Here is a 15,445-nt window from a genome sequence, read left to right as displayed (position 1 = left end):
AACTGACAGGACTGCGACATGAATGTTTCAACCTTGCAACCTCTGGGCTGTCAACTGTGCACCTTAGTTTCCACACCTCCACAGTCCCCACCCATTTGCCAAAGCTCTGAAAAGCACTATATGCACTTCTTTTACAATAAAGAAAAAGGCTAATCGTACACATTCTGCATCTCTGGAGAAAAAGTTTTAAATGGAAGACAGCGAGAAGTTTGTGTCAAATTACATGGATTGAAGTAATAATTTTATTCTACTTTCACTTCTTTTAGGTTTTATGAAACTAGAAGTTCTCGCAGTAATTTTAACATCAATTCCAACATAAAAATCACAAATAATTTACATACCAACTCGCACCCATAGCCAAGTATTTAATGTCACATTTCATTCAATCATTTGGAACAAGTTGCAAAACGTGGTCCGAGGTAAAAATACTGCAGCTGACGAGTGACTTTTCAGCCCTATTTCTGTGTCTATTTAATTTCTAGAAAACTATGAAGACTTCAATACTGAAAATTTTACCTAACTGTAAATCAATAAAATCAATTTAATAAAGATACAAGATTCAGAATGCTCTTTCATTCTAGACCGTTCAGTTGTTATATTAATCTAGGATTTAAATTAGTAAACAATATTAAGTCAAATATGCAGAATGGGTGACATTTTGCTAGCATTGTAACATACCTTTAAGTGGATCATGCTCTGCTCTCATAATGTCAATAAGGGAGTTTTCCAAAGAGTGCATATTCAGACTGTCATACATTCTATTTCGATCCTAAAAGAGAATAAAATCGTTAGTACTGGTGTAAAAAAATCTGCACTTTGTAACAGGAAGAGTAAGGTGATTTCTTCACGTAGTATGCTCAAGCTATGTTACCTAAAGTTGAAGGTGTTTGAATTTAAATTAATAAAAGCCTTTAGAGCATCCAAATACAATACCAAAGAGGCATGTTTAATTGAAGACTCCTTCTGCATACATATTCATACAGTAGGCAGGACAGACTTGCCCTAGGGAGAATTTGAGATTGTTTAATGAAGGAGGCTATTACCTGTATTGCTATGGATCCATTGGAAGATATCAAAAGGTATGCTGTGAATAAGGCAAAGGATTGCAGGAAGGAAAGGGATGATCTTATGGTTCAGGTGACCCTGAAGAATTTTATCCCTGTCTCTCAGTTCCCTCTGTCATGCGAGACAAGCTACCTAAACCCACATTTTTCACAGAGGGTCTGGAGTTTTGAATTTTGTGGATGCTTTATCACAGAGACCCTAAGGCTGCGGTTAGGGCCTTTTTCAGTCAATGTACCCCTTGGTCTCAGAGTGAGACTTCACGTACCCCCTTTCAACGGGAAATTCATTTTTCGACCTGTGTTAGACAATGTATGAAATATATCTCACATACCCCCTGGTGAGGCTTCATGTCCCCCTGGAGGTACATGCACCCTAGTTCAGAACTGCCGCTCTAAGGTTTCATTCTCAGAACTGCTGTGTACTCATAGTTACAAATGAAGTCTCCAGCACAGAATGTAATCCTCTTCTTTCATTTCAAGACATCGAAAAATATCTGTATATGATGCGTTTAAGGTCTCCTTAGTAACAGACGCCAACCAGCTTCATTTATAATAATTTTCACAACAAAATTCCAGTGACAGTCAGATTTTCTACGACAAAGCACTAATACCAATATTTACATGTTTTACAATTCTACAAATACATTGGGAAGAGTTAGTTTTCTATGGATGGGGTTGGGGGGAAAGGAGGCAGGAGGGGAGAGAAGCTTCTTTGCTGATTTCTGTGATGCTTCCTGAGATCTTGTAGGTGATATGCACCGTCCTCATTCTCTCCTATAAGCAGGACTTTTTGGCTGGACTACATCTCCCACAAAGTACAAGGACACAGTTCACTGTATTCCTCCTCCCTGTTGCATGGCCATAAGAATTTAGCATAAGTTATTCAACATAAGAACAAAGGTTGCAGCAGATCTATCATAACATTCTCATGCCAGCTGTGCTTCATAAAGGGTGTAGCCAGAGTGCTTTGCCTGAAGTGGAGAATGAATGAATGGCGACAACAGACACCTGGAACTACAGCTCCCATGAAGCACCATGGCAGGTAAGGAGAACAGAGGTTAACATCAAACTGATCTGGACAGAAGGCAGGGTAAAGTGACACCCTATAGATTAACTGGTTCATGAACTTTTGTAGGAAACAGCCTGCTTCATCAGATGCTAGGAAGTAGGCTGCAGCCTATCAGGCTAGGGACAGACATTACACATAAAACAGAGTGATCAGAAACTGGTTTAAACCTGTAACAGAACAGATGTTCAGTGCACATAAACTAGTTTTAAAATGGCTGAAACTGGTTTAAGATAAACCTGGCTGAAGGTAGTATCAGACTTCAGTGACTTGGGTCAAACCAGTTTATGTAATGTCTGTCCCAGACCCCTTCTTGGTTTAAGTTAAACCAGAGTCCCCCAGCATCTCAGATCCTTTGCAGCCCTGGGCTCTGCTCTCTGCTCCAGAGAACAGGGCTGGCCCTACACTTCTGCTCACTAGCCAGAGTTCTGCTGGAGACTGCAGACACAGCAGGGTCTGCTGGCTTCATCCTGCCCTCCTCCTACCTTCTTGTGGCTTGTTGCTCAAGCAGGGATCTCCCTTCACTCTCTCCCATCTCCCACAGGATGGATCCTAGCCCCATGGACCCTAGGCATGTGGTACGCTAGCTAATGCTGAAGTGTGTGTGCATGCGCATGTTTGTCCAATTTAAACAGCGTTCACTTAGGGCTTTTTTGAGCTAAATCAACAAGTCAGCTGGTAATGTCCCTCTGTTCCTTCCTTGGAAAAAGCTGTTTAAGAGCTTGAACTAATGAGAGAGGCTTTTGTTTTCTTGCTGGGCTGATAAACGCTGTGTTATCAGCTCCCTGCTGGCTCCCTCACCTGCTAGGTTTGCAGACAGTATGAAGAAGCAGGGAGAGGGAAATTGAAAAGCTCCATATCATCAAGTGATGCATGCACTGCACCCCACCGCCACCTCTGCCTCAAAGTACTAGCCCAGGGCTGGGGTCTGGCAACACTCCCGCCCCTTGAGCAGCAAGTGGGGAAAAGCCTAGGACTGCAGGCAGGGCGGGGGTTTACATACCTCCCTAATCAGAGAGTCTTGCTGGGGGCCTGGCCATGCCCCTCCTCAGCTCAGCACTTTGGAAGGGAAGGATGGCTGCTCTAGCACCTCTCCCCACCCCAGCTTCTAGCTTGAACCACTGCAGGCATGTGCCTGCATTTCTTCAGTCCACAGGGAATGTCTGTACAGTTGCAAATGGGTTCAACCTAGGCAGGTTAGACTAATCTGCAAAGATTGAAGCAATTCAGGCTCACTTTTTTTTAACATCTCTCCCTAGCCTAAAGGCTCATGCCCCTCTGAATGAGTTGGGCAGAAAGCAAGGCAGGGAGGCACCTTATACACTAACTGCCTCCATCAAACCAAATTGTAACTGTAGGTTATTCAGGAATGTTAGCGGGAAATTAGCTGAAAACTTTTGGCCCATGAAAAAACTGGCATCATTTCTAGGTGAATACAAGCTTTGAAATACTGGAATTTTCTGTGGGATCGAAGCAATGACTTCTGCCCAGCTGTTCAAGACATAAGACATTTAAGACAAGACAATGCTTGGAAAAACTACCCTAAAACCCAAAATTTGCATGAGTTTGATGCTAGAAAGGATGATGGGACTCCTACTAGTGTGAACAACCTATGCACTAAGCTAAGTGTACATTTTTAAGTACTTTGGGCTAATATGAACAATATATTTGAATGCTTGATTCCTTTCTGCCTACAGCCATGTCTCCTAAATCGAAGGCTGTAGAATCCCTACTATTCAATCTTAGCATGGACTCATGACTGCATTTAAGCCAGACTGATGGAAAACCCAGTGCTCCTTTTTGTGACCACCTTGCTCTGCTATACTTCTGTTGCTTACCCAAGAAGCCTCAGAATGAATGAAACTAAAAGTCACTTATATTGGGACTCAGTTCTCCTTGTATGTTTCTAAATAACAATGAAATGAACCAAATTTTTCAATTCTGCTTTTCTGCTGCTTGTGAAAGCTATAGAAGTAGAAAGCTACCAGTAGCCCAAATACTGAATCTATACTGAGAACTGCATCATGCAGTTAGGGAAGGGAGAGACTATGTTAAAAAAGTATTTAATATATTTAATATCATACAATCTATCTGAAAATCCCAATAAGAAGTCAAATTCATATCCAATAGTACTTGTTGCAGTTACTTGGGTATTAGGGGCTTAATGTGATGTTTAATACACCTAGGTAGTCCAAGTTAGTGCCTTACATTTTAATTTGGTTAGAATTTTATCATGCACATATACTGAAACAACAAAAAATAATAAATTTCCTCCTGTAAAGAGGTGGACTGTGATGCTAACTGCCTTTCAGAGGATAAGAAGTAGCTGCATTGCTGTTAACTGCAGGAGGAATTCTGGTTGACTTAGCCAGAAAAACAATGGCAAAGTATACTACAGAATAAGGTCACCACCTTTGTGAACTTGTGAATAATATCACTGGCCAATATAAAAGGAGGCATAGGTTATAACTCTGCCAAAAGTAATATAAAAGAATAACAGAGGAAAGAAGAGATGACCCTTGCGCCACCTTTTCTGAGCAAGTTCAACTCTCACAGTCTTAAAATATCACTTCCTGGCTGAGATAACCACATACTTTTAAAGCACTCACAGTTAAAACTACCTCCCCACCACACAAAATATACAACACTAACTAAACCAAACGGCTAAAATACAATGCCTTATATAAATATTTTTTTACCAAATATAGAGTAATGAACTGCAGAATGCACACTAAGCTTCAACCTTGCCTTGATGGACGCTACTGATGAGTTCAGTAGACATCTAGACAGAGAGTATTCCAGATGGCAGGCTCTGTCACCTATTCACTTGACTGAACTCCTATGAGGTCAGCTAATCCAAACCTGATATCCCAAGCCGAGTGGAAAGTTTAGGGTACAAGGTTCAGTTTTAAGCTGTTTGTACAAATAAGCTTTATCAGTGTAAAAGTAAATAGGTAGACTATTTAAGCTTTCAAGACAGAAGCATAAGCCTTTGATTCTTTTAAGGCAGCATCAAGAACTGTTGCAAAAGAATATAAACTCGATATTACAAAAAAGTCATCATAATAAAATCCACATGCACTAAGAGTGAAATAACTTTTTGAAAGGGGACCACTCTGATTACTAAAAATGTTTGCTCAGTCAAGTGAGTTATGTTGTGAATTCTCTCAGTGTGCTTGGAACAAACTGTCCACAAAAAAGGTAAGTGTTACTTCCATACTGGACCCCAAAAAACAACTGTTTTTATATTCATTTATGAATGGATGAAACCTTAATCAAACAATGACAAAACAAACCAAATCAGGATTATGAAGAAAATGATGTGTGTCAAGTGTAATGCCTTTAAAATCATCCTACTGTTATACTAAAAGCCTTTGGTCAAGACTGACTTGAAGAACAAAAAGACTTATCAACCACTGAATGAAACACAGTAAACAATCTTTTATGAAAAGCAGGTAACTCTGGATTGATAGTAAATGGCAGAAATCTAGTTTGAACATCAATTATATTATTGATACTTAACAAAATGATAATTCTATGAAGTAGGTCATTTTCCCAAGTGTTATGATTAGTCTTGTACTACAGAAAGCAGTATGGAGCAGTGTTGACACATTTTCTTTGTTTTAAACAAAAAAAAGACTTAAGTTGGGCCTGACCTCTTCATGTAATGTTTCAATAATTTCTCAGTTTCAAAATATAGATGAATCTAGTAATACAGTTGGTTAGTTTCTCATAGACTCAAAAGGTACTGTCACCTCCCTACAAAGAAGCGAGTTCCCTTTAAAAGTCTTTCTTTGTATTTCTCTTTAATATATTCATTAAGCAATCTGCCAGGTTTTTCAGAAGCTATGTTTACTTGATGCACACAGCATATGTATGTTAACCATCAGGTGCATTATACCATATGTCCTTTTAGTAAACTTTGCACAAGAAGTACACTCATTTTCAGAGAGACTATTTTTAATGCAGCTATTTTCTCCCTTAACAAAAAAATTATAGGAACTGAATTTTTGGGGGAGGATGAGTATATTCTGTAATGCAGAAAAATATCATCATTAGTTTATTAACTGGTGTGGGGTGGTGGGGGCCCTCCATTAAAATTAGCCATTTCACTTCTGCTGCCTCCTTGGAAGTACATCTTCCTCCAAACTATTCTTTTTCTGTTAGTTTTTTTCCTCCAGAAAAAGACACATATCAAGGCAATATTCCTAGCTATGGAGTGCTCACATTACTTTACTTGGACTTCAGTCAGGGTTTTGAGGGGTTTTTTTTCCTCCTTCGAACTTCCTGATGAAACTGCTAGCATAATATGTAACCTTAATTTGGAAGCAGAGTGCTGCCTCCTGTAGCAGTACTGGTCCAGGAACCGAGTGAGTGATGTGTACCCTTAGAAGAGGAAATTTTGCCTTCAGTTACTCAAAACTACCTATTTACCATCTGCAAAAGTGAAGATTTATGCAATTCTCTGTGCTACTGGAAAGTACTGCATATAGCATCATTTAACACCTGGTTAAAAAAGGGAATGTTTTCATCATATTATCAATATAACTTCTGCTCCTTCCAAAGGCATTGTTTTTGGCAGAATTTGAAATTTCTAAATAAACCTTCACAATTTACACAAAGACTATCTTGCCAGTACATTTACAGCAATAAATAGTTAATTATAGAAGCTCAATGCATAATGCAATCACATGTCAAATAATTCAAATATACTGAAGGGAGTTAAGAAAAAGAATTATAAACAGCCTCTGCTCATTGTTAAACAAGACTTTTAAAAAAGATAGTGTTTAAATTTAGGCTCGCAAATATTTTGAATTTTAGGTTTTAAAATCTTACCCTCTTAAAACTGTTTCCCAAAAATGCACTAAAAGATTTTAGTCTTTTTCTACAAAAAATTAGCAACTTCAAAAAAATGTACATATTGATCACATTTTGCTAAAACTAGTAGAGAGCAACTGACTACCAATACAGTCAAATGTCTACAGTTCTCAAAGAATTAAGTTGTTAGGAACAAATTTTTATCTCTCCAACTACACACACAATGTATTGATATCAGCAAAGCATGCCTTTTTTTTTTTGCGTCATTCATGTTGTCTTTAGAAAAAACATAAAGAATTAAGCTTGCAGGCATCAAGGATCCATAATGTAGTTGCAAGCATCTTGCTTAGATAGCTTTTACTGTACTAGGTATTTTCTCATCCAGCACCCATGAGGAATGGGGGGTGCCAAATAACAAAATATGCCAGTTGATCAAGAGGCCCAAACAGGTGTCTTTGATTGTTTGGGCTGCTGCTTGTCGCACCGCGTCCGGGGTGTTGCCGTCCCTCCCGCCGCATTGCTGACCCTCCCACAGGCTCTGAGGGACAAGGAGGAGGGGCCCGTGCAGCCTGCTATGCCCAGGACCATGGGGGCTTGGCAGCGCAAGCTGCTTTGCTCTGGGCCGTGGGAGCTCAGAGACACTGGAACTACCACGATGTGCACTTCCAGTTTCACTTTACCTTACAAGCCAGCATGCCAGTTAATAGAACATGCTGGCTTGTAAGGTGCGGGGTAATGGAGCTTTTACTGTATATACATATATATTGAGAAACTATAACAGTTATGCCTAGGAATCATTACAATTAAGCTGTATGGAAACACAGAAAGAGGTTTAGAAAAGGTGAAACAAGAAATCCCCTTATTAAGGAAAAGCAGTTTACCATTACCAACACCATGCAAAAACTGTAAGGTCTGGCAGATATTTAGGGGAAGCAATCCCAAGAACAGAAAACGTTTTAAGGTAATAACACAGGAGTAACTGGATGCAACTAGCTACACTCAAGCTATAAACATATTGAACAGGTTCAGTGACAGCGACATTTCTGCTTCCCAGCTACACAATTTTTTGGAATCCTTGCTAATACAGACATGTAGTGCTACAGTTCAAGGTAATATACTGACAGACTGGAAGCTGTCCAGAGATGCTACAAAGATGATTAAAGGCTTGGCAGGACTGAGTCATGAGGAAAGCCTAACACAACCTATGGCTTGATCAAAATGACTGAAATAAGAGCACATGAGACAGCAGAAAGATGTCAATGTGAAAGGGGAAATTAGTCAAAAAAATTTTAGAAAGGAAAAAAAAGACAAATAGTACAGCAAAGCAAAATTTTGCTTAAGAGCAGCTAAGGTTATATAATAATTCTCTGATGAACATCTTATTTAACTTTGGAAAAACTCTTGAATGTTAAAGAATAACTATGTTCTGGCTGGGAGATGGGCTAGAGGTTCTAACCATTTCCTCAATGGCTAGTTTTTTGGCGATTAGATTCAGTGCATACAGTGCTTCTTTACTAATACAGCATGCCAACATTTTGTTGTGTTATTTACTTAAGTTCTGGCTTACATTTAAAAAAAAGGATTTATTTCAAATATACGCTGTGCTTTTTTACACTGTAGGTAAGCATTTGTGTTTCGGGCAAAACTTATTGAAATGTTTGGCTTAAATCTTTACAGCCTCTGTCAGGCTTTTTTGGCTTCAACGTACAAGCACTTTACAGTGCAGTAAAATCTATTCCTCCTCCCAAAAGTGCCTATAGATGGGCTCCAAATACTCACTTATGGATCTAAATAAGCAACCGGACTTTGAGAAGCACCTAACACTGAGAAGCTCTCACTGGCTTTCATGTGAGATGCTAATACTCAGCAGTTTTGAAAATAAAGCCATTATTTAAGTGCCTGTATATGGATTTAGAGCTCAATTTTAGCTACTTGCTTTTTTAAATGTTGGCTGATATATGTTTAATAACTGCAGTTTAAACATATTTAAGGGGATAAATATTTTAACTTACAAATAGCAAAATTCAGCTTTGGGTTCTGAAGATGTCAAATTAACTCTGTGAATAACTACAGTTGATAAATTGTTCTCTAGCTGCCTCTAGCATAAATTAAAGAATTTGTTAAAGCTAACAGCTGGTGTCAAGTACAATCAATTCTAAAACATTTATCTTATCTGAAAACATCTCTGAAACTGTGCTTTATTTCACTGGGCATTTGGAAACTTCAGTGTATAAATTCAAAAAGTGACTAAAAATATCTGCAATTATGAGATATAATTATATCTTAATCTATAAATCCCAAATTGGAGCAATAGGTTTCAGCAGTGAACAGTAAAGCTCAGCCTCGAGGACCGCTGATATTGTATGCATGGTCTCTTTAAAACAAACAGGAAGGACAAATCAAGGTGAAAAACACATGGACATGCAATGCATTTCCTGAAGTCAAAAAAGATACAGAAACAGAATCCAGGTTCACTCTAAGACAATGACGTTTTTATTTACATTTGCTCCTACCAAGAGCACACACTCAAATACAATGCATCTTTTAGGAAATATGTTCTATTTTATTTTCAATAAGTTTTATAAATATATTTTTAAACATTAAACTTCAAATCAAAGTGCCTTTAGGCTTTTCATAAGCAGTATAATATATTTGACAGTAATAGGAATGCAGAGTTTTCCCCTAACCCGAAGAGAAAGAATGGGAAAACTGGACTATCTATATACACATCTCAATTTACAGAGTATGTTTTGGCCAGGGCAATTCTCCTGATCATAAATATTTATCAAAATAAAAGGTCTAATTTTATATGCCTAAAATTAGAAATATAACAAGCACTAAGGCAGTCTCTACACTTAAGATCTGCTGTTTTAACTATTCAAGGATAAAACAACAAAATCCTATACTGTGGATCTAATCACTATACATTATTTATACTGGAGTAAGACCTGGTTTAGCAAACTCTTGGAGCAACACACATCTTATGCCAGAATAACTGTTTTTCAGTAGGGCTTTTACCAGCACAATGATATCAATAAAAATGATCATACCCTTTAATTACATAATTACGTAACAAATACTCTAGTGTTGGCTTGCCATTGTTCCCACTGCAGCCTTGACAGTGTTACCACTGAACGCAATACAATAGTAGGCCAGATCTGAGCAATTTGGAAAACCCCACCTTAAGAGCTGTAGTGCCACACTATTGGTAATTAGCAGATTTAACTCTACCAGTCAGTGAAATCATACCCACTATGAAAACAGTGAATTCATGTCTTTTATCTTATACTTAAAGGATGCCAAGACTAAAAAAAACCTGCCTTCATCCCGTTTACATTGTAACTTAATACACTAATGACTGGTAAAATAAACTGTTCTGTTTTAAAACCAAGCAACACTCTACTCCATTCTAACATCATTAACCTAACTTTGTCTACACTGGAAATTTGTCCCTGTTCCAGTCAATAACGGTTGCTTTAGGACAGACTCCCAGGATAAAGCAGTTCCAGATATGGAATAAGCTATGATAGTATAGATAAAATAATCTGCAGTTTACACTATGGGTCACATTGGTGCAGCTGCACGGGTGGCTGGATACCCAAGGCTGGAATTGGGGCAAGTCTCCATTGTAAACAAGGCCTGGGAATTGTCAGGAGTGACTTGCCAGCTGTGGTTTGGACCTCTAGATGTCTGCATAAAGCTACTGTAATTACAGTGTTGGCTCATTTACCTTGGATTCTTCTTCTTTTTTTTTTTTTAAAGCAGCTACCCTTTATTAAAAAAGAATACATTCTTGTTCATTACTGTAGATACAACAAGGATGTTGTATAATCACAAGTGGGAGGGAAAAAATCTGCAAAATTGTGTATAAAGAACTATGTCGTCAGTAGGTTCCTACTAACAATGAGGTCAAGAATGGAAGTTTGAGAAACTCTGGTTCACAAGCAGTCTAGGTAACTTTTTCATATATATTCAACTGTTCCCTCAAATTCTTTATCACTGCTGCACTTTGCAAATTGCATAAATTTAGTAAAATTGGTATTTGTACAGGATCTACTGAATTGCTTCTGTATCTTTAAGAACCTTCAATCTGAATACCTCAACCTTTTATGGAAAGAGGCAAGCAAGCACAAATTAAATAGATTGATGTTTGACTGTCACAACTGCCAACATGGTAACAACCACAAGTTCTGAATTCTACTCAACTTTATTTTAGCCTTTTCATTCTGACCTCTAAAATAAATTAATTAGTCAATACAGGGGGAGAAGTGACCCTTCAGAGAACAGCATTTTATGATGACTGAAAAATACAAATGCAGTAACTTAGTGAAGCAATGCAGCATATGGAAGATATCTAAAATAGCACAGCAGTGGTTAATACTGAAATACGTAGTATTTGTATTCTGTCCTTTGACTACAGTCTGTTAAATCCAAACAAATCAGACTGAGATAAATATCAGCTTAAATATTGCTGGATGAATTATTTAGTTTCTCCCTCTGATGAAACACTAGAGCAGTCAGTTAAATAACAGACACAGAACTGAAATATGTTTGCTCCACCTTAAGCTATGAAGCCCAACAGAACAAAATATCAATACAATTTATTATACGTTTGTTTAAACTTCAGATGCTTATTTTTTTTCTACTCCACTCTGTTTAACATTAAATAGAAAGGATTAGCTTTTATATGCAAGAAATATAACAAATGCTGTTTAGAGCCACTTTTTATTAAATGGCTTCCTCTAGAACGGTATTTCTCAAACTTTTTAGACACAAAGCACCCCTTAGAAAATGTCAGCTCTTAGCTTTTACCCATGTTTTGACTACAGAAAAATAGAGCAATTCTTCTGTTACAAAGAACTCAGAAAGACCACAACATGTCAGAATGGCTTTTGACACCATGGATTTCTATTTGAAACCGCTGGGTTTATCTTATGGCTCGTGTCAGAATTTGCACACCAAACACTGCTAATATTGTGTGGCACCCTGGTTGAGAATCACTGCTCAAAGTTTCTAGAAGATCATCGTATTAGACAGAGCTATCCAAACAGCAGCCCATGGGCTGCATGTGTCCCACAGGGAGTTAAATAGCAGCTCCTGGGTTCCTGCCTGCCTGAAACTCCCCATGTTGCTCCAATTGTAACAGTAGCTGGAGTCTCTGGGCTCCTGCTCCCTCCTCCAGTTTTGGATTTCCACACCTGTCCCACAGAGCAGAGCAGCACGATATGGAGTGGTGTGGTACGGCACACTCAGGGTGAAGCCAGGGCTACACAGTGTGTGGTACAGTATTTGGGGGAGGAGGGAGAGGAGGAACATCCACAAGGGGTCATTGTAGTCATAGGCGACTGGTGGGGGAGGGGGCACATTCCCCCACCCGACACGGCCATCTGCACTGCCAGTGCTGCTGGCAGTTTCTACAGGTGCTTGCCAGTCCTGTCCTTGCCACCGATGCCAGCTCTGGCTTCTGCAAGTGCCCCCTCAGACTTAGGAGGCACCAGTGGTGGAGATGGTGCTTATGCAGTGTGTACTACAGCGGAAGGGAGGTGATGCAGGCATGTAGTCACGTCCATATGCCATAGGGGTCATGAGCTGGTAGGCCATACTGGTGTAGCCCCCAGAATTTGTGTCCCCTGGCCTACTCAGAAGTTGGACAGCTTTGATTCATAGATTGTAAGGGACCTCAGAAGATCATCAGGTCCAGCCCCCTACGACAGGCAGGACAGACAACTGGGGTCAGGTGATCTCTGAAGATTTCCAGGGTAGGCAATTGCACCACCTCTGGAGGGAGCTTATTCCACATCCTGGGCACCTTAACTGTGAAGAAGTTTTTACTAAAGTTGAGCCTCAAACGGTCTTCCAGGAGTTTGTGGCCATTACTCCTGGTTTTCCCCATGGATGCCCTGGTAAACAGTTGTTCACCGAGCCCTTGCGGTTCCCCCCAGTACAGTGGTAAGCTGCTACCAAGTCCCCTCTCAGCCTTCTTTTTTTGATGCAAGACATTCAAAACTTAGAAGCAGAGTATGATACCTCACACAAGCAAGCTTGTGCTTAGCTGCATATGAACTCTAAGATGTTGTGAAACTGCTGTTCAAATGTGAAAAGATCACTTTACAGTGTTTACTGTGGGATGTTAAGTGTCTCTGTTGCTGAGCACAAGCTTCTCTCAAGCAGGTGACTGTGAACCATGCCTTTTAATGAGTAAAGATCTAGATTTAAGATATCAAAATGGCATCCTTACCATCTTCCATTTGAATAGTTAAATTAGAAGGAAAAAAATACCACAGTCCTACAGAGCTATCCCAGTGAAGTCCAGTCAATGAAGTAGGCCTTTAGAAAAAAGTACTAGCAGAAATCTCCTATACTGCAAATGTGTGACAAGCTGCAGTTGCAGAAAATATGAAACAGGTTTGAAATCACTATTAGCCGCAAGCCCACCACGCAGAATATCAGGCCTCGAAGGGAACTGTTGGTACTGTATGAGATTTTTTTAGCCAACTGGAAATCCACTGACAGCCAAAATTACAAGGAAAAACAGGAAACCTATGCATAAAAAAGTGCACACCTTGCCATTACCACAGCTGCACTAAGATTAGTTTGCTCCTTTTTTTTTTTAATCCAAGTGCCTTTGTTCAAAGTTAAGTGTGTTGACAATCATGACCAAGTCAAAGTCAAGATAAATGCTAATAAGAAATAAGACAGTACAGTTTATATAATGGATTAGCAAGAATTTTAACTATTTTCCTTCATATCCCCTTATTTTTTTTGTAACACAGTAAACCAATTTAAGGGAAAAATACTAGTATAGTAGTTCGGAAAAAAGATTACAAACAGAATATTTGTGCAGTAGAGTCAAGAAAAAAAATCTAGTGAATTATTTTAAGTTCCTTAATTCTAAAGCAGAGTGACTGTTTTGTAATAAAATAAATTTTCAAACTATTACAACAATTGGGATTAGGATCCAACAGAAGACAGTCCCTGCCCCTAAGAAATCACAAACTGAATGGCAGAGACTGACAGAGGCGGGATGAGAGGGATCAAGCCCCAAATCAAAGAGCTTCCACCCATCAGATAAATTCAAGAATGCTCACAGAAGCTGTCACTGGAAGAAAAATAAAGCAGATATATAAAATAGCACAAATAAAAAGTTTAAGAGGACAAGGCAAATTTAAAAATTATAAGTTCAGATGCAGACGTCCAAATATTAAGTGAAAAAATGCTTGTTCTTAAGAACTCTATAACAAGATCTAAAATAAAACTATAGGATGAAAAATCTATACTTGAAAGGGTGTTTTATTTTTATTTTTTTAAAAAAGACAGCTTAAAAACGCGTGCGTCTCCTCAATTTGTTTTCTTGTTATCCTATATGGCCTGTGAGCAATAATACTCACTATAGGTACAAAATTCAGCCTCATGAGGTAAAATGGAGAAAAGATACTGTGTACTTGCCACTCATTACTAAATGTGTAGAAATGGAAGATAAGTTTTTACGTAATCACTACAAAAGTACTTGGTATTTCTGTATTCCTTTTTTTTAAAAAAAAATACATCAATTTACAAAGCTAAGTAAGACTGAAAAGAGGAAACATTAGTAAGTTTCCAGTTACATGCCACTCTTACCTGTAAGGGTAGGAGAGTGTTACTGTTGTTGTCAGTTCGGAAAACATTATCTTCAATCCATGATTTTGGTGTCAGCGATGGAGTAGAGCGAGTAAATTTAGGGGGAGCTATGACATTACCAGAAAAGGGCTTCTTCAAAGGAGAGATTTGGTTCATAGTTCCTGGAATTCCCATGTTTCCAGTTCTACGATGGTCTCTGCCATGCATTCCTCCCCAGGATATATTTCCTGTGCTCCAGCCACTACTTTGATTGCTCCAAGGTGACTGCTTCAGAAGAGGCTAAAGAAAAAAACCCAAAAACAATTAGATTATTTTGGAAACATTACAGGTTTGCTTTCTTCCTAAAAAAGAAGAAAAACCCTCAAATGACTTTTGTAAACTAGACCTCACTAATTTGCCTATAAACATACTACTAAGCAAAGGAGAAAATGGAATACAGAATGATTACTCTACAAAAAAAGGCAGTAATGGTGCAACGGACCTTTTTTTAATTTCTTGGCAGAACATTCCTACAGTTAAATGCCCTTTACAACAAAGCTGCCATTTTCGCCGTATTGCTGACCTCGCTTGCGTTAGATAGGTAGGCCTCTGTTTGGCATGCCCCTGAAGAACAGCACTCTATGGTTTCAGGTTGATACGAATTTTTTTTTTCCCCTTGTGAAGGAAAAGAATTGAGAGTTGCACAAAGAAAATATATTTAATGCATCAATCTATAATAAATGTCAAGTAAGAAGGACAAAGCAGGCTGGCTTTCCTACACAGAATATGCATAATCCAAGACCATACTTTAAAACTATCACTGACATAATTAAAGATGGGATTTTTTTTATCTTTAGAAGCCACAGCTTGAATTTCTGGTGTAACAGATAAAATCATGATC

The 15,445-nt window shown here is 38.6% G+C and overlaps 1 protein-coding gene across 2 annotated transcripts in view; it reads right to left on the bottom strand.

Annotated features, from left to right (window-relative positions):
- Positions 1-15,445, bottom strand: part of CPEB2 (cytoplasmic polyadenylation element binding protein 2) — an 82,640-nt gene that overhangs the window by 62,139 nt on the left and 5,056 nt on the right. For both annotated transcript variants that reach the window (XM_090035603.1, XM_090035605.1), the window contains exons 2-3: positions 14,566-14,844; positions 679-769 (exon numbers count right to left, since the gene is read on the bottom strand). In XM_090035603.1, coding sequence (XP_089891729.1) covers positions 679-769; positions 14,566-14,844 — 370 coding nt within the window. The remainder of the gene's footprint in view (positions 1-678; positions 770-14,565; positions 14,845-15,445) is intronic.

Source organism: Crocodylus siamensis, chromosome 2 (assembly GCF_052110815.1).
Source record: "Crocodylus siamensis isolate JL-2025a chromosome 2, ASM5211081v1, whole genome shotgun sequence".
Classification (NCBI taxonomy): domain Eukaryota; kingdom Metazoa; phylum Chordata; order Crocodylia; family Crocodylidae; genus Crocodylus; species Crocodylus siamensis.
This window is presented reverse-complemented; position numbering and strand designations above follow the sequence as displayed.